This window comes from Panthera tigris, chromosome F2 (assembly GCF_018350195.1).
Source record: "Panthera tigris isolate Pti1 chromosome F2, P.tigris_Pti1_mat1.1, whole genome shotgun sequence".
Lineage (NCBI taxonomy): Eukaryota > Metazoa > Chordata > Mammalia > Carnivora > Felidae > Panthera > Panthera tigris.
Window position 1 is genome coordinate 43,777,576 of NC_056676.1, and position 22,728 is coordinate 43,800,303.

Below are 22,728 nucleotides of genomic sequence, written 5' to 3' on the forward strand. Positions count from 1 at the left end.
CACTCCTGGAGCTTTTTGAAGGAATTGATTTTGTACATGGTGTTCATTAATATTCTGGAAACTCACTCTATCATAAAATAGGAGTGATGGTTTAGGAGTAAAGGCAGCCAAGATCACTTAAATTATCAGACTCTGGCACCTCCAAAGGTTTTGAAACTGGTTAGTTCTGCTGCCTCTGCTCCACAGCTTGTTACAACCTGACCTGGGTGTGTTGGGTTAGTGGTTTGGGGATAGAATTTTGGATCCATTATTAGGAGATGGTGCTGGTGGGCACTCCCACTCACCCCTGCTGGTGGGCATGTAGCCTGTGGAGTGGCATACCAGGCCCTTTCCCTGCCACTGACCAATCCAGAACCTCCAAAGTTCTGCAGGGACCTGGAAGGTCATGTTCTCCCACTTCACAAAGTTGCAAACGGCTTCGCCCATTATTGCAAAAGTCTTGTTTGAACTAGACTCTCTCTGCTCCTCCAGGGTAGGATCTTTGTTCCTCTCTGTCCTGGCGTCCTTACTGCCCTCTCCACCCCCCGGCCTGGTCTGGCCCCTGGCCAGTGGACGCTCTGTTAATATGAACTGGCACTGGTGGGGTGTTCCGGGCACTGCCAAGACAGGTCCTGGCACTTGTCACCAATTATCCCAATTCTCACCATCTTTTCTTCATCCCCGTCATCGGTGGACGCCTCTTGGAGATCATGACCCCAAGTTCAGGATACGGTCCCCCTGCCATGCCTGCCTTCCCTCGGGAGATGCTCTCCCCCCAATCCCACCCCGCCAAGCCCCTTCAAAGGGTGTGGTCCAGACCCCTGGAGTCCGAATCCCATCTGGGCTTGCGGAGGCACCGAGCGGAGCCGGGTGGCAGCGATCAGGGCGTCCGGCCAGGGTGCCCAGCGCCGGGGCTGCCTGCAGGGTGGGGCCGCGCTCGCGGCCGCTCCCTGTCCGCGCCTTCCCCATCCCCAAAGACGACACCCCTCCTTCCGCCCGGCCCGCTCCCCACCCTCGCCGCGGCGCCGCCTCCCGCCGCCCTCCCGCGCTGGCCCCGAGCCTCGCAGGCAGCCAGCGAGCGAGGGGAGCGCTCTGGGATGGGACTTGGAGCAAGCGGCGAAGGAGGAGACAGCGGCCGCGGCTCCGGCTTCTTCCGCGGCTCCCACGAGCGACCCCCGAGGAGAACCGCGCCTCTCCGAGCGGCGAGGGGGCCGACGCCGAAGACCCGGGGGGCTGCGCCCGTCTCGCTGCCCAGGCGTCCGAGGCGGCAGCGGCTGCAGGTGAGCGGGGCGCGCTTTCCCCGGGGCTCTGCACGGCCCCGCCGCCCCGAGGCGCAGACACGCCGACCGCAGACCGCCGAGCCGCAGAGCTCGGGCGCACGGGCGCACGCGGGTGCTGCCCCCAGGCCTGCGCGCCCGCCTCGCCCCGGGCCCCTGCGGCTCCGCGCGGCCCCTCCGGCCAGGCGCCCCCTCCGGCCCGGGGCCCGTCGCCCCGACCCCGCTGGGCGGGCGCGAGAGGAGGGCGGCGCTGCCCGGACCCCCGGCGCGGGGAGAAGTCCGGCCACCTCGGCCGGGCGAGCCGGACGCGCTCCCCGCGCGGGGCGCACCGCGCGGCCGCCAGACCGCAGTGCCCCGTGGGGGCGCTGTCAGCCGCCGCGGGGACTCCGGACTTGGGCTCCAGCGACCGGGGGAAAGGGAGACTTGTTGAGCGGGCATCGGTGTGGTTCGTGTAATACTGGCAGGCCAGATGCAGTCGGATTCCTCCCCTCGGTCGGCTGGTATTTTAATGCCCTTCATCTGGATTTTGTTCTTGGTCCTCCCTCTTGTGTCTCTCCATTGTGGAGAAAGGAGGGAAAGGGGAGGGCATTTTGTGGTAGTTACTAGAAACCCTGAGGACAATTTGGGGAGGGGGGACCCTCTCTCTTTAAGATCTCCAGGGCTGGATGCGCAGGAAGGTACCTCCTCGGGAACAGACCCTCACCCTGAACTAACCCAATTGACAAAGTTCCAAATTGTCAGAAAGCAGGGAGCCGCGTGCTTCTGTGCCAAGTGCATTGAACCTGCCTTCCAGGAGATGGGAGGCTGTAGGGTTTACCACCAAGGGCATGGAGTCTGGGATTAGCCTGCCTAAGTTCACATTATGGCTGTGAGGCTCACAGGTTAGTAACCTTAGACTTACCCAGCTATGCTATGCCTCAGTTTCCTCATCTGTCTAATGGGGATGATAATACCTACAGGGCTGTGAGGATTAAAGTCCTTAGAACAGTTCCAGGCACAACCTAAAGTGAGTTTCACCACCTCTCTTTCCAGAAAGAGCAAGGCGTTCCTATGACCAGTCACCTCCTCCTCAACTCAGGAAGATAGCCTCTCCACAGATACATGAAGGTGGCAGATAATCCACATGTATTTAACCGGAGTTTTCCATTCAGGAGTCACTCCTACATAGTTCTCCCTGCCTGCTTTCCAAGGGACAGGTTCATAAAACCATGTCAAGATCCCAAAATGGGCTTATGGCCTGCCCCAAACAGTCCAGCATGGCTCAATAACCCCCCAAGGGCTTCTGAGCACAGCAGAGTGATTGATGTTCTCAAGGATGACCCTCAGACCTGAGTTCCTTGCTGTGGTAATGGCCTCTCCATCCACTGGGCTGCCCGAGCCAGGAAAATCAGCCCCGTCCTCAGCATCTCCTTTTCTCTTTTTTCCTCGATCTGCTCAGGCACCAAGTCCTATGAATTCCCTCTCGGCCCCTGAAGCTTGGTCCCTTAGAATCCCCTGTTGAGAATGCGGGTATCTGTGGCTCTTCACTACCTGTCCAAACTTTTATTCCTGACGGTAGGATTCAGCCCCAGGCCCCCCAGTTGCCAGGACTCTTATAAACCGGAGCTCCAGGGTTCCTTGCTCCTAGCATCCAGGCCCAGGCAAGCTGGAGCCACTGTGGCCTGGGCTCACGCGCTGGGGGTGCCATAGCACGATCTACCTCTGAGATCTCCTGAGCTGGTTGTCATGCCCTAAGCTCTTACCAGCAAACACTATGTGTCTCTCTGTTCCGCAAGAGGTATTTGGAGGGAAGCCCAAGATTTACAGAAAAGGAAATGGATGATTGAGCCTTGAAAAATCCAAAAGAAATAAGAGGGTCTTTGGAGGTTCTAGAAGGAAATCCCAGTTTCCTAGAAACAGCTCTGGCTGGTGCCTAAGAGAAGGCAAGGGATGAGGCAGAGGTGTGTCTGGAGAAAGAGGCAGAGACAGGCTCAGGCCTCAGGAAAAGCAGACCGAAGAGGGTGTGATGGATGTAAACGCCGGCGGGCACCAGTGTTGGGCGTGCAGCTGGGCAGGCAGTGACAGAGGACATGCTAAGACTCGGGGATGAGTGGTTGGGTTTAAGACCAGTCAAGGGGGTGAGGGAGCCTCTGGTGCTTTCCCCAGGACTCGCTGTCCTCTGGCCTGCAGCACCCGTGTTCAAGAGAGCCCTTACCTGGGACTCCCCACCTTTAGGGAAGCTCAGGAGGGCTGCCCTGTTTAGCATTCATGTGAGAATAGGTCAGGAGGGTCAGGGGAAGAGGGAGGCCGAAGCCCCATACAGAGCGGAGCCTGTCATCACTGTTGCTAGTAAATAGTGCCAGACAGGCCTTTCCAAGGAACCAGTTGCCACTTGGAGCTCCAGACTGTGAGGTCATCTTTGAAGCCTGCCATGTGGCTCGGCAGACAGCCACGACTGCCTTACCTGGCAGGACCCTGAGACTCAGGACTCGGGACTCGGGACTCTCAGGACTCAGAGGGAAAGGCAGGGCTGGGCTTGATTCCGGAGGTCTCAGCTGTTGTCAGAAATGGGTTGTCGTGACGATGACAGTGATGACAGGTAGTGCGGGTACAACCCACAGCACACCGATCTTGGCACCTGAAGGAGCTGAGTTCCAGTCTCAGCCCCATGTGTGTGTTTGTATATGTGTTGGGGCGGGGCGGGGGGAGATGCTTGGAGTTGTTGAGGTTGGCACTGTAACACAGAGCCGGGTCATGGGGCTTTGAGTGCCACAAAAGAGGGAGGCAGCACAATTATTTTTTCGTGAATATGTAACCAGCGTTCTGCTTAATCAGTAGAACGTTTTCAGCACTCCAGAACCCCCCCGCATGCCTCCTTCTGTGCACTGACGCCTATCCTGATTCCTATGATAGAGATTAGTTTTGTCCTTTTTGAATTCTGTCTTGTTCAGTATTATGTTTGTAAATTTACTATGTTAATGCATGAAGTGGGAATTCATTCTTTTCTCTTGCTGTGTAATATCCACACTCTGCCACAGTGTGTCTGTTCTACTGTTAAGGGTCATTCGCGTTCTTTCCATTCACAGTTCCTTTTGAAAGGGAGCGACCACCTACCCATGTGTCAGTTGTCATAAACTCAATCCAACCAGCAAAGAGACATTGTATGAGGTTATGGGACTGGATGAAGGGTTAATGAGAGAGAGAAAGAGAGAAAGAAAGAGTGTGTGTGTGTGTGTGTGTGTGTGTACTGGTGGGGTAGGTGGGGGGAGTAGTTGAGGTTAGCATTTACAACATAGGGCCAGATAACAGGGCTTTGAATGCTAAGCTAAGAAATCTAGATTTTATCCTATTGGTATGTGGAAATCTCAGGCAGTTTTTTAGCAAGAGCATGATAAGCATGATATTGTGTTGGGAAGACTGAATTCAGCAGTGGCGCTAGATGGATTCAATAGGAGAGGCTTGGAAACTGTTAATTAGGAGTATGATCAATTCCAAGTTACAGAAAAAACTGAAATAACAGTGGCTTAAAGGAGGAAGTTTATTTCTGTCTTGCGTTCTAGAAGCCTGGAGGCGGTGAGTTCAAAGTGAGAGTAAAGTCAGGGACCCACACTCCTGCGCTTCGTTATTTTTACCACGCAGCACGGCTTCCGTTTCCGTGGTGGGTCAGGGTTCAAAATGAGTGCTAGGTATCTAGCCGGGATGTTCTCATTCCAGCCAGCAGGAAGGAAAAAGGAAAGGAGGTCATTCCCTCATCCCTCCTTAAGGAGTCCTTTCAGAAGTTGTACGTACCATATCCACTGGAATCCACTGGCCAGCAGGCAGTCACGTAGGCAAGAAGCAAGGACTAGGAGCTGTGGTCTTTGTTCCAGCCCATCACGTGTCCACTTAAAAGTGGGGTTTCTATTACTAAGGAAGGAGAGGAAGGAAGGTATTGGGGGATAATTGGCAGTGTCTGCCAAGACCTTTGTGGTCTCTCTGATGGGAATAAGGTCTGCGACCTTGGTATGGACTGGAGAGGGAAGAAGACATGAGGGACATCACTGAGAAAAAATGGCAGGACTTGGTGCTTGAGTGCATGAAAGGGAAAAAAGATATGGAAGGAATATATATATATATATACATACATATATATATATATATATATATATATATATGACCATATATACCATAAGATGAAGAGAGTTCCCCCCCAAAAAAATGATTCCTTGCTTAAAAATGTTTATTTTTGAGGGGGAGGGGTAGCGAGAGAGAGGGGGGACAGAGGATCTGAAGCAGGCTCCATGCTGACAGCAGAGAGCCTGATGTGGGGCTCAAACCCATGAGTCATGAGATCATGACCTGAGCTGAAGTTGGACGCTCAACCGATTGAGCCATCCAGGCACCCCCCCAAAAATTTTTCCTCAGAAAAGAAGAACTTGCCCTATATTTGAGTCCCTGCAAAGTGTCTCAAAGTACAAGGAATCTATCAAATATTTTGAACAAACCGTTGTTTGGGGAATACACATAAGTTCAAAATGTCTTCAGTCAATGTGCTGGTTTGGGTTCATGTAGAAGTCAATTGACCAAAACAATAAAAAAAGCAACTCAGATTTTGTAATTATTCTTGAGAGCACAATTTCACAATTGCAAGGATTGGATGATGCTGGATATAATCCATTAAACAGCAACACAATGAATGAGCAAGTTGCAGAGATGGTGAATTTATGCCTCTGGAACATATACGGTCCTCATGGTATATGAGTGGGAATTGCTGGCCTGAGGTAAAACTTCCAGTGACAGCATCCTATATGGATTTGGAAAGTGCTGAATCTCAGACAACTTAGACACAAGTGAAGATGTTAGAAGACTCAAAAAGTATCTTTAGTGGTGACAAAATATTGACGTTAGGCAAGCATTTGAAAACATTGTCTTAGGAAACAAGACAAAACATTGTTCTATGAAACATTTTTAAATGTTTTATCTTTATTTTTGAGAAAGAGAGAGAGAGAGAGAGACAGAGCAGGGGAGGGGCAGAGGGAGAGGGAGACACAGAATCCGAAGCAGGCTCCAGGCTCTGAGCTGTCAGTCTAGAGCCCGACGCGGGGCTCAAGCTCACAAACTTCAAGGTCCTGACCTGAGCCAAAGTTGGATGCTTAACTGACTGAGCCACCCAGGTGCCCCTATGAAACATTTTTAATGAAAAGAGCATTATTTGTAAAGTGATGTATTATTTTGTAATTTAAAATGTTTTGAATATGCGTTTGTGACTAAATTGATACATGAGTTGTTATAACTAGATATTTGATATTTTATCTATATCTTTTAAAAATTATATATTTAACTTTTCTCACCCAGCCTCTTCCCGGAGCTTCGGAACTGCTCTTTCTGCCTGGCGTCCTTCACCCAGGCAGAGAAACTTGGCTGAGAAATTTGAGGGAGGGGATCCTCCCATCATAAGAGATAGCCGTTGGAGTCACCTGTAGTTAGGCAAATGTAGTATGTATACGAAGACATGAGTTAGGGCATGGCACTTGTCAGCTACAGAACTAGGGCCAGTTTGAGTCAACATTTATCGATCTTTCATTCGTCGACAAATGTGCTTATTCAACATTTGTCTATTTTCTAAAAATGTATTTATAAAATTCAGCACCCAGCATGTGGGTGATACAGCGATGACGATGTATGGTCCCAGGGAACAGCTCACAGACGAGGCTGGGAGACAGATATGGCAGGAAGAAAACTCAAGTGCTGGAGCAGACAACAAACCCATTGTCAGGGGTGTATAGGAAAGTCGATCCTCATTGGGAAAATTGAGAACGTGTTAGAGAGTGGGTGACACAATGAGCTGAGCCTCGAGGAATGAATGCACTTTTGACTAACGTAGAGCTTCCAGGCCAAGGGAGCAGCATGGATGGAGGCACTCAGCTATGACAAGAATCTCAGTTCTTCAGGCCCCAGTGGGAGGTCCGGGGTGGCTGTGGGATTGCCATTGTTGGAAGGGTGGGCAGCGGTCAGTCAAGGAGAGCCTTGACCACTAATGTGATGTAGTAAGGCCATAGATGGGTTCTGAACAGAGGAGGGCCAGAACCAGTGGGTGAAGGACGCCAGGCAGAAAGAACAGTTCTGAAGCTCCGGGAAGAGTCTGGGCGAGAAAAGGAGAGCACAGAGCCTTGCTGTGGCAATAGGACAGTCAGGAGGGTGGGACGGGGAGAGGTGGGAAACCAGGGTTTGCCCACTTGTGAATGTGATGGTGATACGAGGAAGACATGGAGGCTGGCTGCAAGTTTCCTGGCTGGTGGCTGAGCACATGGGCTACCCTGACCGTGAAAGGGCTTGAGTGGAAGAAGATGAGTTTGAACTTTGGAAAGGCTGAGCTGACAAGCAGGCCTTTTTCACTGGGTGAAAAAATCACAGACAGGCAATGTCAGGGCGACTTGAAGGCAAAGGGCAGTCTAACATTTAAAGCCACGTGCAAGCCATGGCCTTGAGTCTGAGCAGTGGTTGGGTTCCGATGGCCAGACAGGCAGGAAGGAGGTGGGGATTCCGGTCTCAGGTGGAAGATGAGCCTCGGATCTTGCTGTGGCTCCAGTCCTGGGGGACTCTGAACACAGAGAGTGGTTAGCGTGCTGACAGGGGAGGCCTTTGAGGAGCAAAACAATAGAATCTGAGGTCCAAGAATTTTCAACATTAGGGAGGCTATTCCAAATCTTTTTTCTAACAAGTAGGCTGCCTGCGAGATGGCAGGGATAGGCTTTGTCACTTAGCTAAGCTCTCGGGCCTTGAAGCGTATCTTCCCATCTGTGAATCCTAGTGTCCCATTCATAAAATTGGAAACTCATCCACCTCGCAGAATGATTGTAGGGGTTAAATGAGATGACAATATACAAAATGGCCAGTTCACGGTGTGGCCCTCCCCCCTTTCTCTTCTTGTCCAGAAGGCAGAGTTTCCCACGTTGGTAGGAGGTCATATCAGCCTTAGGATCGCAGGGTTGTACTGGCCTGTGGTCCCGTTTAGGTTGAGAAACACTGTTTCCAGGTCACGCCTCTCATTTTACGGCTAATTAATTAAAGCCCAGAAAGGTGAGTCACCTAACTGAGGTCACACAGGGTATTGTAATAGGGCCAGGCCTCTCCTCTTAAGGCCCATAGTACATCCTATTGGCTCTGATGCGATTCTACTCGCCTGACCATTTACTTGGAATGGTGATGCCTAGAAGAACCCAGAGTTAGAACAATCTCCTCTCTCTCTTCCCCATCCCCTTGCTAAAGCTAAATGAAAAGATTCATTGTCCCACGGAGAGGAGAAAAATTGTTCAAACAAAAGTCAAAGCTGATGTATTTTTTTAAAAAATATTCTTTCCATGACCGTAAATGCTTCATGGAATCTGTTCAGATTGAATTAACCTCTGTTTCCCAGCACAACAATCCTCCTATGCCCATACATGAAGGGACTGTTTCTCAAGCATCAGTCCATTTTCCAGCTAGAACTGGCTCCTGTTCTTCAAATACTAGCAGCTGTAAGTGTCCAGCTGAGAAACATTATGAATATGGGTTCCATGCACTCATTTATTTTTGCTTGTTTCAAAATGCTTGTTCCATTGCATTTCTTTCTTTATTTTTTGTTTTACATTTTATTTATTTTTTGATAAAGAGAGACAGAGCATGAGCGGGGGAGGGGCAGAGAGAGAGGGAGACACAGAATCCCAAGCAGGCTCCAGGCTCTAAGCTGTCAGCACAGAGCCCGACAGCGGGCTCGAGCTCACAAACCGTGAGATCATGACCTGAGCTGAAGCCGGATGCTCAACCAACTGAGCCACCCAGGCGCCCCCACTGCCATTGCATTTCTTTTTTAACTTGAGAGTGAGAGAGAGAGAGAGAGAGAGAGAAAGAGAGAGAATCCCAAGCAGGCTCCATGCTCAGCATGGAGCCCAACACAGGGCTCGATCCCACAACCCTTGGATTGTGACCTGAGCTAAAATCAAGAGTCAGATGCTCAACCGACTGAGCCACCCAGGCACCCCTCACTGCCATTGCATTTTTAAAAAAATCTGTCTTGCCTATATTGTCATTACTGGTTTTATGTCGACATGCATCCAGTATTCTTTCCCCTATTCACTTTAGTTTCTTATAAACAGCTTTTTTGAAATATAACTTCATGCGATAAAATTCATCACTTTTAAGTGGACAGTTTGATGAATCTGACAAATGCATAAAGCCATGTAACCTCCACCATAATCATGCTATTAACCACTCTGTCACCCCCCCAAACTTCCCTCATGCCCCTTTGTAGCTGATCTTTTGCCACCCACAGGCCCTTGGAACCACCGATCTGCTTTCTGTCATACAATGTTGCTCTTTATTGAATGTTACATAAATAGAACCATTCAGTATATAATTTTTTTGTATCTGCCTGCTTTCACTCAGCATAATTATTTTAAGATTCATCCAGTACCTCATCACTTTAATTGCCAAGTAGTATTCCACTGTATGGATATACCACAATTTATTTATCCATTTGCTATTATGTGGACATTTGGGTTGTCTCCAATTTTTAGCATTTATAAATAAAGTTTCTGGGAGCATCTGAGTAGAAGTCTTTATGTAGCTGTGTTTTCGTATCTTTTTGGTAAATTCCAAGGATTGGGGCTGCTGGTAGGGAGGTGAAACATCTCAGTCTCTCCAGGACTGAGGAGTTTTCTGGGATTCAGGACTTTCAGTGCTAAACCATGGACAATTATGGGCAAACCAAGACAATTGGTCATCCTGTGCTATGTCATTTGGCAAGTGTGTTTTAAACTTTAAGAGAAACTGGAAATTTGATTTCCAAAGTGGCTGCACCATTTTGTATTCTTACCAGCAATATATTAGGGTTTTAGTGTCTTCATATCTTCACCAGTACTTGGTTATATCAGTCTTTTTAATTTTAGTTTTTCTAGTGGACTTGTCATGGAATCTCACTCTGTTTTTGTTTTTGTTTTAATGTTTATTTATTTTTTGAGATAGAGAGAGACAGAGCACATGTGGGGGAGAGGCAGAGAGAGGGAGACACAGAATCCCAAACAGGCCTCAGGCTCTGAGCTGTCTGCACAGAGCCTGACGTGGGGCTCAAACCCACAAACCGTGAGATTATGACCTGAGCCGAAGTTGGACCCTTAACTGACTGAGCCACCCAGGTGCTCCGTCAGTCTGTTTTTTTTTCTTCTATTTATTTTTTATCGTTTATTATTCATGTTTTACTTATTTTTTAAACTTATATCCAAGTTAGTTAGCATATAGTGCAACAATGATTTCAGGAGTGATTCCTTAGTGCCCCTTCCCCATTTAGCCCATCCCCCCTCCCCCCCTCCTCCAGTAACCCTATTTGTTCTCCATATTTAAGAGTCTTATGTTTTGTCTCCCTCCCTGTTTTCATATTATTTTTGCTTCCCTTCCCTTATGTTCATCTGTTTTGTATCTTAAAGTCCTCATATGAGTGAAGTCAGATGATATTTGTCTTTCTCTGACTGACTAATTTCGCTTAGCACAATACCTCTAGTTCCATCCATGTAGTTGTGAGTGGTCGTCAGTCTGGTTTTAATTTGCATTTTTCTAATGACTAAGAATGTTGAACATCTTTTCATACAGTCATTTGTCATTAGACAACCATCTTTGCTGATGTGACCACTCAAATATTTCACATATTTGCAGGTGGGTTGTTTGTCTTCTTCTTACTGAGTTATAAGAATTTCTTATTGAGTTATAAGAGCTTATATAGTCTGGCTATCAGTAATAGATCAGATATGTTGTGCAAATCTTTTCTACCAGCCTGTGACTTGCCATGCCATTGCATAGTAAGAACGGAAAGGTTTAAATTCTTTCAGATACTAGCGTGTATTTTTAAGTTATATATTTTTGTGTCATTTTATTATAATAGTCATAAAAAAGCACAGAGGTTAATTTCATGTTCATTAATTGGCTTAATATGACAACATGAATAACTTGTACTTTATATTAATTGTTTTGATTGCATAATGATAACAAGTAGCTAACCTTACTGAGCACTTACTGTGTGCCACTCAGTGTTCTGTGTGCTGTATATATATGGACTGATTTGATCAATGTAGCAACCAGCTCTATTTGTTATCTCCAGTTTAAAGATGAGGAAACTGAGGCACAGTGTTGTCTGCTCAGTGTTAGACAGCTAGAAGTACTTAGTGCTGTTTATTTTATTTTGTTATTATTATTTTTTTAATGTTTATTTATTTTTGAGAGAGAGAGTGTGAGCAGGGGAGGGATAGAGAGAGAGGGAGACACAGAATCCAAAGCAGGTTCCAGGCTCTGAGCTGTCAGCACAGAGCCTGACACGGGGCTTGAGCCCACGGACCATGATCAGATCATGACCTGAGCCGAAGTCGGACGCTTATCCGACTGAGCCACCCAGGTGCCCCTTGTGCTGTTTATTTTATTTCCTTTTTAATTTTTTTTTTTTTTAATGTAGGCTCCATGCCCAACTTGGGGCTTGAACTCATGACTCTGAGATCAAGAGTCATATGCTCTACTGACTGAGCCAGCCGGGCACCCCAAGTTCTACTGATTTTTAACTCCCTACCCTTCACCTACTCTTAGTGCCTTTTGGTTAATAATGGGGACCTGAAAACACAAACACTTCTTGGAATCAGCAGTAAACCCGACCACGTGAAATGGTATTGTTTTCTTGAAAATGATAATTATTCACCACATCCTGGATGTGTGCAAATGTTTGGATTTGAGAGCAAATATGTCAGGTTGGAAGTGGGCTTTGAGAACTTGTTGTATATATTTTGAAATAAATGAAGGTGGACTTTGTATTTGGTCAGTTTGGAGGAAGGAGAGAACATTAAAATAATAAATCACATATAAATAACATAACACACTAATAATGTCATATAAAATATGATAAGTATCCAGGAACCTTGAAAGTAAATAGTAGGTTTAAGACCAGAGAAAGAGGCAAAATCTAGGTTTTCTTCTTTTTCTCAGAAGGAATCTCACAGTTAAAGTTATGAAAAGGGAGGGGCACCTGGGTGGCTCAGTCGGTTGAGTGTCCGACTTTGGCTCAGGTCATGATCTCACAATTTGTGGGTCTGAGCCCTGCATCGGGCTCTGTGCAGACAGCTCAGAGCCTGGAACCTGGAGCCTGCTTTGAATTCTGTGTCTCCCTCTCTCTCTGCCCCTTCCCTACTCATGCTCTGTCTCTCTCTGTCTCTCAAAAATAAATAAACGTTGAAAAAAAATGTTTTTTTTTAAGTTATGAAAAGGGACCAATCTAGTAAAGAGTTTAATTTATTTAAAAAGTTGGGGGTAGTAGTTATCAGTAATGAGCCAGTATTCTCTGAAGCTTCACTGCTTTATCAGCTGTATAACCTTGGGCAAATTACTTAACTTCTCTGAGTTACTGTAAGAATTAATGACTTAATACATTTAAAGCATTTGGCCCAGTGCCTGGCAAATAGTAAACACTGAATAAACATTTGCTATTTTTAAAATAAATTTAATGCGTAGTGAAAAGTGAGCTAGCTCTATACAGCAAGTGTGAAAAACTGTGGACTTTGAAGGTTCACAGGCTTGGGTTTATCTCCAGGTCAGTTCCTGAAAGCAATTCACTAAATTACTGGGTATTTTTTTTTTTTTTTTTTTTAAGTTTTGGGAAACTGTTCTTGCCCTGGCCCTGCCCTCTTCCTGCCTCTGACGAGAAGATAGCTATGCCGTTTCATGAATTGACTTCTGGGGACTTGACTTGCAGCTAATTGAGTTTTCTGTTAATCAGAGAATTGGTAATTGGCCTTCTTATCCTGGGTTTGAATCTCTGCTTGCCACTTACTTTAGCTGCATGACCTTGATCAAATCGCTGAGCTTCTCTGAGCCTCAGTTTCCTCATCTCCAAAAAGCAGAAGTAATAATCCTGATTTCTACAAGACAGGTGTGAGAATTAAATGAAGTCAGTTGGGTGAAATCGCCAAGCACAAGATGAGGACTTAGTAAAGATTTTACATGCAGATGATGTTACTGAATTATTGTTCCTCCTTAAATATTCCCTCCTCCCCACCTAATTTATATAAATTAATAAATTGCTATGATACTTACTCTACACATAGAAAATGGGAGGATAAATTTAAACCTAGTTCCAGGACACTGCCTTCTCCATGAGGTTTTTCCAGGCTGAACAGTCTTGACACCATTCACCATGTGGCCAAGTACCTTTCTCATCTCGTGTGAAGCACTGAGATTGGCCATCCTGTGAAAACCTGGTTGTGACCCTCTCACTGTCCTGCTTAGAATCCTTCTAAGCCTTTATACCAGCTGGCCTCCGGCACCAATACAGAAAATGGGTAAAGGCAGTGCTATTTTGGTAGAGACAGTGCCCCTCTGGTTTGAAGGACCCCTTGCTCCTGTGGATACCTGAAACTCAACTCAGGGTTAAAATTCCTTATGCATCTGAGAGCTTCATGCTCAAATTGGGTTTGATCCTATTCTTCTCTGGTCCCCCAGCCCCTTTGCTCCTTTGCTTGTCCCCACCTCTCCATGGGTGCCAGGCACTATTCTCAATGCTTTAGTTATGTGTATCAACTCACTCAGTTAACTAGTATTACCGCATCTTCGCATAAAGCTTGGGAGGTTAAGTAGCTTGCCCAAGGTCATACACAGTTAGTGAGCGTCAGAGTCAAGGCATAAAGCCAGGAAGTTCTATGCCAGAGTCCAAGCCTTTAAGCACTACACCATGCTGCCTCTTAATAGATGTGTGTGGGAGGCAGGGAGGCTAGGAAGCTCACTCTGCAGTGCTACGTGAGGCCAGCCATATATGATTTCCTTGGGAAATTTATATATATTAATTTGTGCCATCCACCGTTATTAGACTGAAGGAATAATGTTACTTGTAATGTTCAGATATAATTTTTCCTTTTTCTTAAAACTTTTTTTAGTTTATTTGAGAGAGAGAGAAAGAGAGAAAGCGTGTGTGTGCCCGTGTGAGTGAGGGAGGGACAGAGAGAGAAGGAGAGAGAGAATCCCAAGCAGGCTCTGAGCTGCCCAGTGTCTGACGTGGGGCTCAATCCCATGAACCATGAGATCGTGACCTGAGCCGCAACCGAGAGGTGGATGCCTAACAGACTAAGCCACTCAGGCACCCCTAGTTTTTCCTTTTTCAAATCCAAGATGTAGAATGTGATTATAAATAATTGATAATAAACTTAATTGAGGAGAAACATCAGTAGATATATGTATTTTTCCCCTCAAGTTTTCCATTCGGTCTTACAGATACAAAAGTGATGAAAAATTTTAGTATGCATGCCATCAGAGTATCCAAGGACCTACTAATGGAAGTTGCTAGAGTTCTTAAGGATCAAACACATAAATGGCATTGTTAAAAGTTTATTTATTTATTTTGAAAGAGCAAGAGCGGGGGAGGGACAGAGAGAGAGGGAGAGAGAGAGAGAATCCCAAGCAGGCTCCACACTGTCAGCGCAGAGCCCGACTCGGGGCTCAGTCTTACAAACCATGAGATCATGACCTAAGCTGAAATCAAAAGTCGGATGCTTAACTGACTGAGCCACCCAGGCGCCCCCACAAATGGCATTTTATTTTTTTTATTTTTTTATTTTTTAAATTTTTAATGCTTATTTATTTTTGAGACAGAGAAGAGCATGAGGGGTAGGGTCAGAGAGAGAGGGAGACACAGACTCTGAAACAGGCTCCAGGCTCTGAGCTGTCAGCACAGAGCATGACGCGGGGCTCGAACTCACAGACCGTGAGATCATGACCTGAGCTGAAGTCAGAAGCTCAACCGACTGAGCCACCCAGGTGCCCCACGAATGGCATTTTAAAGACAAGTGGCATGTCTGACACTGAAAAGGTGAAACGGCGGGTCTATAGCACCTAGAATTCAAGGATTTCTGGAAATCTCACCCTGCTCTCTCCTCTTCTTGTATTTGTCACAGCCTTGCCCCTCTTCCTCTTCTTGAAGATGGAGAAGATGCTGGTGGGCTGCTTTCTCCTGGTCCTCGGACAGATCCTCCTTCTCCTCCCTGTTGAGGCCAGGGAGCGGCCTCCCTCGAGGTCCGTGTCCAGAGGGAGACACGCTCGGACTCACCCCCAGACGGCCCTCCTGGGTGAGTGTCGATGCCTCTGTCGCTGAAGCAGGAGGGAAGAGGTGGTTGAGGGCAGACGTCCAGGCTAGGAGGTGGACACACGTCAGTCGGGAAGCTCCTCCCTGGGACTCCTGCTGGGTGTGTGGGGAGGGGTGGGGAGCAGATCTCATAGGCAATGGGTGCATGGGGTTTTCCAAATGAAATCACACCCTTCTATTTCAAGGCCTTCCGTTTAATCTGAGGTTCACGACTTTTCTCCAATACACAAGGAAAAGATCTGAAAAGGTCCTGGTGTACTTATCTGGACAGGGGTGTGATAGGAGTTTTTTATTGGATCTGTTCAGCTTATCTGCATGGCAGCATGGGGAAAAGAGCAGGCCGGCTTGTGGGAGGTGGGAGCGGCCACAGAAGAGAGGTGAGGGCACTGTGAGCCAGATCAAGATATTAGGAATAGAAAATGTTGGGCTTCTGTTGCGAACACGTTTTCTTCAGGTGAATCTTCCTCTTTCTCCAAGAGAAGGAAAAGGTCATGAAAACACATAGATATGGATAAATGAATCTGGTTGTAAACACGGGCTCTGGGAAGCCCAGGGTGTGGAAGCAATAGGAAGGTTGGCCGGTGGAAAGGGAGTGGGTTTTGGCATAGACCTGGGTTCAAGTCCTGGCTCTGGTACTTACCAGATGTGTATACTTAGCCAGTGTTGTCTCTCTGAGGTTCAGTTTCCTCATCCATAGAATGGGAATATTAATGCTGACCTCGGAATATTTTTGTGAGGAGAAAATAAGGTAATACATGTAAATTGTAGGTATGCCATGAATGGTAGTTTAACCACAACTGTCATTTTACGAAGTCGTTCTCTGAAACTGTGTTTTATAGCTTGTGGGCCAGCTGACAGAATCGGACTCCCTACGAAGTCCATTGAGAGAACTACCCTATTGACTGGTAGCCTCAGCATTCAAAATTATAATCAGAGACCAGGGGGAACCCAAAAAAACTTTGTTTTGAGAGGTTGGAATCCTCACTCATGTTAACTGAATGATGGCCCCCTGATTCTGGGCCTTCCATGTCTTTAGTCTTCTGAGAATCTCCATCTCCATAGTGACTTAAACGTAAGACTTTTGCAAAAATGGCAAGGACTGGAGGATGTTTACTACACTGAAGGGCTTTTTAAAAACAATTTCAAGATGACAAATATACCTGTCCATCTGTCTATCTATATAGATATCTGTATCTAGATATCCATATATCCATATATATACACACACTCACACACACACACACACGGAGGAAGAGAGAGAGAGAGAGTGGAAAATGCCTGACCCCTAGATCACCAGCAGTTAGGTTTCTGACGGGGCTTTCAGTATGAGCCACCACACACTTAGCTGGAAAAGCATCTTCCTCTCAGCCCTAAATGCCTCCTCCCCCTCCCCAGCCACACACACACTGGGTCTTCCCTAGTTGTCAGCACTCACTGTCCTCTCCTTCACCCCAAGTTCAGGCTCTGACGTAGAAACCCCTTGTCTTCTGACACAAGAGACGGCGTCCTGTTTTGCCAAAGGCATCAACCCCACATCCAGTTTTGCCTCCTGTTTCTCATTTTGCCGGAGAATGCGCCAGGGACATGGAGGAGGATGGAGCATGGCACATGTCCCCACCCCAGAGAGTGGCCAGTGGCTACTCCCGGACGCTCCAGAGGGCTGCTTGACTCGTGAACGTGGTTCAGTGAGAGTCATGAAGCCGGAAGGGCAAACACCACAACTTTGGCCTGGGTCCTCGTGTGTCACCTGCTTTTGTTCTCCTTTGACAGGGAACGAAGATACAGAAGCCACATTCGTTGTAGTCCTTGCCCTGGTCATGTGACCTTCTCTTCATTCTTAAAATATGATGTCTGACATTTAAAAAAAATTTTTTTTAATTTTATTTATTTATTTTTGGGAGAGAGAGAGAGAGCATGAGCAAGGGAGGGGCAGAGAGGGAGACAAAGAATCCGAAACAGGCTCCAGGCCCTGAGCTGTCAGCACAGAACCCGACGCGGGGCTCAAACCCACAAATGGTGAGATCATGACCTGAGCCGAAGTCGGTCGCTTATCCGACTGAGCCACCCAGGCGCCCCATATGGTGTCTGACATTTTATGGGCGTTTGCTTTTCTCGACTTGTTGTTTTTTATGTTCTAAACATTGCCCAGGCACATTTCACTTCTGTGGCAAATCATTTTGGCTGTAGTTATGGTATGCACTACATGCTATATTTCACTAGCTGCTTACTTGCAAGGGTGGTCCGTGCAAGTTTAACAGAGAAACAGAATTGTTTCTTAGGGTAAATTCTTCATTTGGGCTTTCTGATTTTTTTAAAGAGAAGTTTATATTTTATGTCTAAATTCAAGTCAGGGTTCCAGTAACAGCTTCAGCCAATTAAAAAAAAAAATAATGCAGTATTTATCTGTTCCTCCTGTGCATGTTTCCAGGCTGCTCAGGTGGTAATCAGTGGTGATGTGTGACCACGTAGGCTCCTCCCGTACTTCATTCATCCATCTGGAGTTTCTGCTGCTTGGCAGATGTGGGGGCTTTAGAAAGAACAACTGCCATTAGGAAGTAGTGGGGCAGACAGACATGTAATAAACACTTAAAAATAAACACTTAAAAAATATTTTACTTAGTTAATTCATTAATTAAAAAAAAATAAACCCCCAACATAAGCCATAACATAAAATACTAGTATAAAAAAATGACATTTTCTAAATTAAAAAAAAATAGTGGGAAGAACAGCACTGTTCTACATTTTTATAAACCAACTTAATGTCTGGCTTTTAAAAAAAAAATTAATGTTTATTTATTTTTGAGAGAGAGAGAAAAAGCATGAGCAGGGGAGGGGCAGAGAGAGAGGGAGACACAGAATCTGAAGCAGGGTCCAGGCTCTGAGCTGTCAGCACAGAGCCCAATGCGGGGCTTGAACCCACGAGCAGTGAGATCATGACCTGGGCCGAAGTTGGATGCTTAACTGACTGAGCCACCCAAGCACCCCTAATGTCTGGCTTAATCAAAGGCAGCTGGATTCTCACCTCATCTAGTCTGTCATGAAATGTTGTTTTGGTTGGACTACATGAAGAAAATATGGCCTCAGACAGATATGTAGTCTGACAAAGGAAAAGCATTCTTTTTTTTTTAAATATAATTTATTGTCAAATTGGCTAACATACAGTGTGTAAAGTGTGCTCTTGGTTTCTAGGGTAGACTCCCATGATTCATCGCCTACATACAACACTCAGTGCTCATCCCAACCATCCCTTCTCAGTGCCCATCACCCATTTTCCCCTCTCTTCCGTTCCCCCACCAACCCTCAGATTGTTCTCTGTATTCAAGAGTCTCTTATGGTTTGCCTCCCTATTTTTCCCCCTTCCCTTTCCCCCTGGTCTTCTGTTAAGTTTCTCAAGATCCACACATGAGTGAAAACATGATACCTGTCTTTCTCCGACTGACTTATTTCACTCAGCACAATACCTTCTAGTTTTGTCCATGTTAGGAAAAGCATTCTAATAGCCTTTTCAGATAATCGTGGATATTCTTCTTTGATATGACACCAAAAGTTGACAAATGATGGTTTCTTAAAGGTTAGTTGCAGAACCTAAAACCACATCAGTAAACTTTTTGCACTCTATATAATCGTGAGAGAATAAGAATATAAAAGGCAAACATTAGTGCTATTATGGATATAGTTCTGACCTCATGGACCCTTTGAAATTCTCTCAGGGACCCTTACGGGTCCCCAGACCACACTTTGCAAACAGCTGGTTCAGGGCTGCATTCCTAGTGAAGGTGGAGATCCTCCCTGAGGATCTGAGCGGGCAGGGGGGAGGAGTGAGGCTGGAGCGTGGAGGTGGGACCTGGTCAGGCACTGGAGACCGCCATGCTTGTGAGGTGGGTGGTCTGAGCTGGAGACAGCCTGGGGGAGGGAACCAAATCACTTAGGGCAGGGGTGGGAATGCCTGGGAGACTTTAACCAGGCAACAATGGTGATCACTGCTGACTCCCTGTCCGTTCACTGTGCCATCTGGACAGTCTCAGTCCTCATGGGCTGTGGCAAAGGGCAGGGAGAGCCTATACTTGCCGAGGCCACCAGAAAATGACAGAACGCATTCTCTAGCCCCAAGTCCCCTCCAGGCAACAATGCCAGCAGGTGGAATTGGAGCTGCAGGATGGGCCGTACCCAGAGAATAAGCCGGCGGAAGCCTCCAGAATCTTCCCCTCTGTACTCCTCCTTTATCAGTGGCCCACATCCCCTCCCAAACTCCCCACCTCCTCCTTAGGCCCCCTTCAAGGAGGGGCCTAACCAGAGGTCATGTTACCTCCACCCAAACTACCTCTGTCTTGCATGTGCACATTTTTTCTCTTTATTACTTGGGGGAGGGGGGTGGACCTGTTGCCAGGACAACCACTGGATTCATATCAGCCTTTTTGGAAACCTTAACCCACTGTACTCTTGACTCTCCTTACTCCTAGAGCAAGAGTACACAAACTGTCTACACTTCTGCCAGCTGGCTCTCCCTCTTTTGTCTTTTACAAGGTCTTGTTGACACATGCATTCTTTTCTCAGTTTACCAATGTAGCCCATTTTATTTCTGCTAACTAACCTCGAAACCTTTTCCTTTCCTTGTGATAGATTCCCCTTCACATCAGTAGTACACACGAAATTCACGTTTATGTTTTAAGAGACAAGTGGGAGGCAGAGCCTCTAAAGGAGGCTAGCCCCATAGTACGGTTAACAGGTGGTGGGAGCTGAACCACCACTCCCCCAGCGAACGCACACGTGCACACACACGCACACGCTCTGCTAGGGAAAATTCCAGGGGTCAGAGGTGTTCAGGGGTACAGGCTACAGAATTCAGTGAAATTTAACAACAGTTAACTTACCAGTTAAAAATAAAGCTAATGAAGACAGTCTAAGAACTCATAGCATACAGCCCCAAGTTCTGTTCCTTGGCAGTCACAGTACTTATAAGGGACTTACTTCCATCTTTGCACACATTTCCAATTAAATCTGACATCAAAATATTAGTAAAAATGCAATGTGTTTCATATAAGGACCCAAAACCTCCTAAATTAGCCGCATGACCGAAGGAATTGGCTGGCCAAGAGAATTAAGTGTAAGAATGTCCTACTCTCTGTTGCCAATGGCAGTTTTTGCCTACGTTGATAATTATTCACATTTTCAAGTGTTGGCTGCCAGTAAATGAATTTCCACATCCTAAAACAATCCTCCTAATTGACAAGTGTTGGCACTCTCAGTGAGGGAGGAAAAGCACATGCCAGAGGCCATCAGAGCTTTTGGCTCCTCAAGTGACAGACCCATTGAGGCCACAAATCCTACATGCCCTGAAGCCACCTTATCACGATTTGAACTTGTGTCTCATTCCCTGTGCTTTCAGGGGCTTTGTACACTCTCTTTCTTCTACCTGGAATATCTTCCCTTAGCGGAGGCCTGTGCATCATCCAGGGCCAGCTCTTCCCTCTCCCAACCAGGTGGGACCCTCTTGGCCTCGGCCACAGACACCGCAGGTCCTCTCCCAAGGTGTCAACCCCATCTGCCTTGTATTTCCGGGGGTAATAGTGGCACCCACTCAAGATGGATTCCTATTCTAGTTATTTTTGTACTTGTTTTTACCGCTAGACTACAAACCTTTGAAGATAAAGACTGTTTCTCACGTCTCACAGCACCTCTGGAGGCTACTCTCATTTACTGAGCCCCTGCTGTGAGTTGGGACCTGCTAGCTCATTTAATCCGAGAGAAAAGAGATAAAACACTGCAAGGTGGTTACTGGCTTATCTCATTTGCAGAAGAGGAAGCCCAGGCTCAGAGAAGTTAAGCGATTTGGCAAACTTGTCAAGGCTTCTGCAAACCCAGAAAGAAAAGGTGCCCACTGCCACCCCTCTTAGGGAGAAGATGCGCGGCTCAGGGGAAGATACGTGTTTGAACAAAGAAGAGGGCACCTCACCCTCGAGCTTGCTCGCTGACCAGGAGTTTTTGAGCAGGCCATGAAATGCCCATCTGCATTTGGAGGTGCTGCTGCTTCTGTCAGTTACCCCGAGGTCTGCAGACCTCAAGGCCTGCACTGGTCCGTCCTGTCCTCGGGAAAGCTCAGTGCTTGTTGAACGACTGAGAGGATGAGATGCACAGATGGCTGATTTCATCCCCGTTTGGATGCTTCTGGTCTTGGTTCCACTTCTACTTAGCAAGTGACACTGGGCAAGTCGCCCTGTCCTGCAGTCTGTTCATCTACAAAGGGAGGTGGTTGAAGTCCGTGATCTTCATGTCTCATCTAAGGTGTGGTGACATCACTGATTCTGGGCCTCCCAGACGCTCCTTCTCTGGCTCTTGTGGTGAAACGCCCACTTCGATCCTTGGCTTTCTTCCACTTTCTCCAGGTGGGAAAGCCAAGGCGGAGCCATATTCTGGAGACTGAGGGGGCAGAAGTATGGAGACAGAAGAGGTGGGGCAGTAGAATCAAGTAGGGGGGTGGGAGAGGGGATGAAACAGCAGTATTAGGCAGAGGGGTGGGATAGAGTAGTAGGGTCAGGCAGAGAGGTAGAGGGGACAGTAGGATTGAGCTGGGAGCAGAGGTGGGGAGGTAGGATCAGGCAGGGGTGTTGGGGGCAATAGGAGCAGGCAAGGGGGTCGGGTGAGGCAATGAGATCAGGCAGGGGGTGGGGGATGGGGGCAGTGAGATCAGGCAGGGGGTGGGGGATGGGGGCAGTGAGATCAGGTAGGGGGTGGGGGGCTGGGGGCAGTGAGATCAGGCAGTAGGATCAGGCAAGGGGGTAAGGGGGCACTGGGATCAGGCAGCAGAACAGTGGTTCTCAAACTTCATTGCACATCAGAAGCTCCTGAAAGCCTTGTTAGAACACAGACTACTGGTCCCTGAGCCCAGAGTATTTGATTCAGTAGGTCTGAGTTGGGCGCATTTCTGGAGATCTCCATTTGAGAACCACTGTAGAACAGAAATCTAGAAGGTGGGGTGGGGTGGGGGGATGGGCAGGAGGCAAAGATCTTAAGGAGGAGATGCTGTGGGGCATGAGCCAGAAACATTGCAGGATGAGTAACCTCTGCTAAGAAACTGCAGTTGGAGAGAATAAACTGTGGGCTGGGCCCACCCCTTCTGAAGCTTTGAAAATAAGCTGCTGGCGATTTTCTACCCCGGGGTGGGGAGTTGGCAAAGGTGGGCCCCCAGACTGCATTGGGAGCCGGCCTCTTACAGCAGAGTGATTAGCACACATCTGAACCATCAAGTGGCTGGTGTGTGTCTTTGTCATCAGAACTAATTATACTGAAGGTTAATGCGTAGAGCTAATCAAATTGTTTTAACTATAGCAAAGGCTTTTCAAAAATAAAATCCTTTGAAGTAAAATCACACCCCCC

At 47.2% G+C, this 22,728-nt stretch overlaps 1 protein-coding gene across 2 annotated transcripts in view; it reads left to right on the forward strand.

Moving 5' to 3' along the window:
• Positions 1 to 1,009: 1,009 nt before the first annotated feature.
• Positions 1,010 to 22,728, forward strand: part of MATN2 (matrilin 2) — a 135,278-nt gene continuing 113,559 nt past the window's right edge. The window contains exons 1-2 of one of the 2 annotated variants that reach the window (XM_042973260.1): positions 1,010 to 1,259; positions 15,167 to 15,337. In XM_042973260.1, coding sequence (XP_042829194.1) covers positions 15,193 to 15,337 — 145 coding nt within the window. In that variant the 5' untranslated portion in view covers positions 1,010 to 1,259; positions 15,167 to 15,192. The remainder of the gene's footprint in view (positions 1,260 to 15,166; positions 15,338 to 22,728) is intronic. The other variant, XM_042973259.1, reaches the window with a different exon arrangement.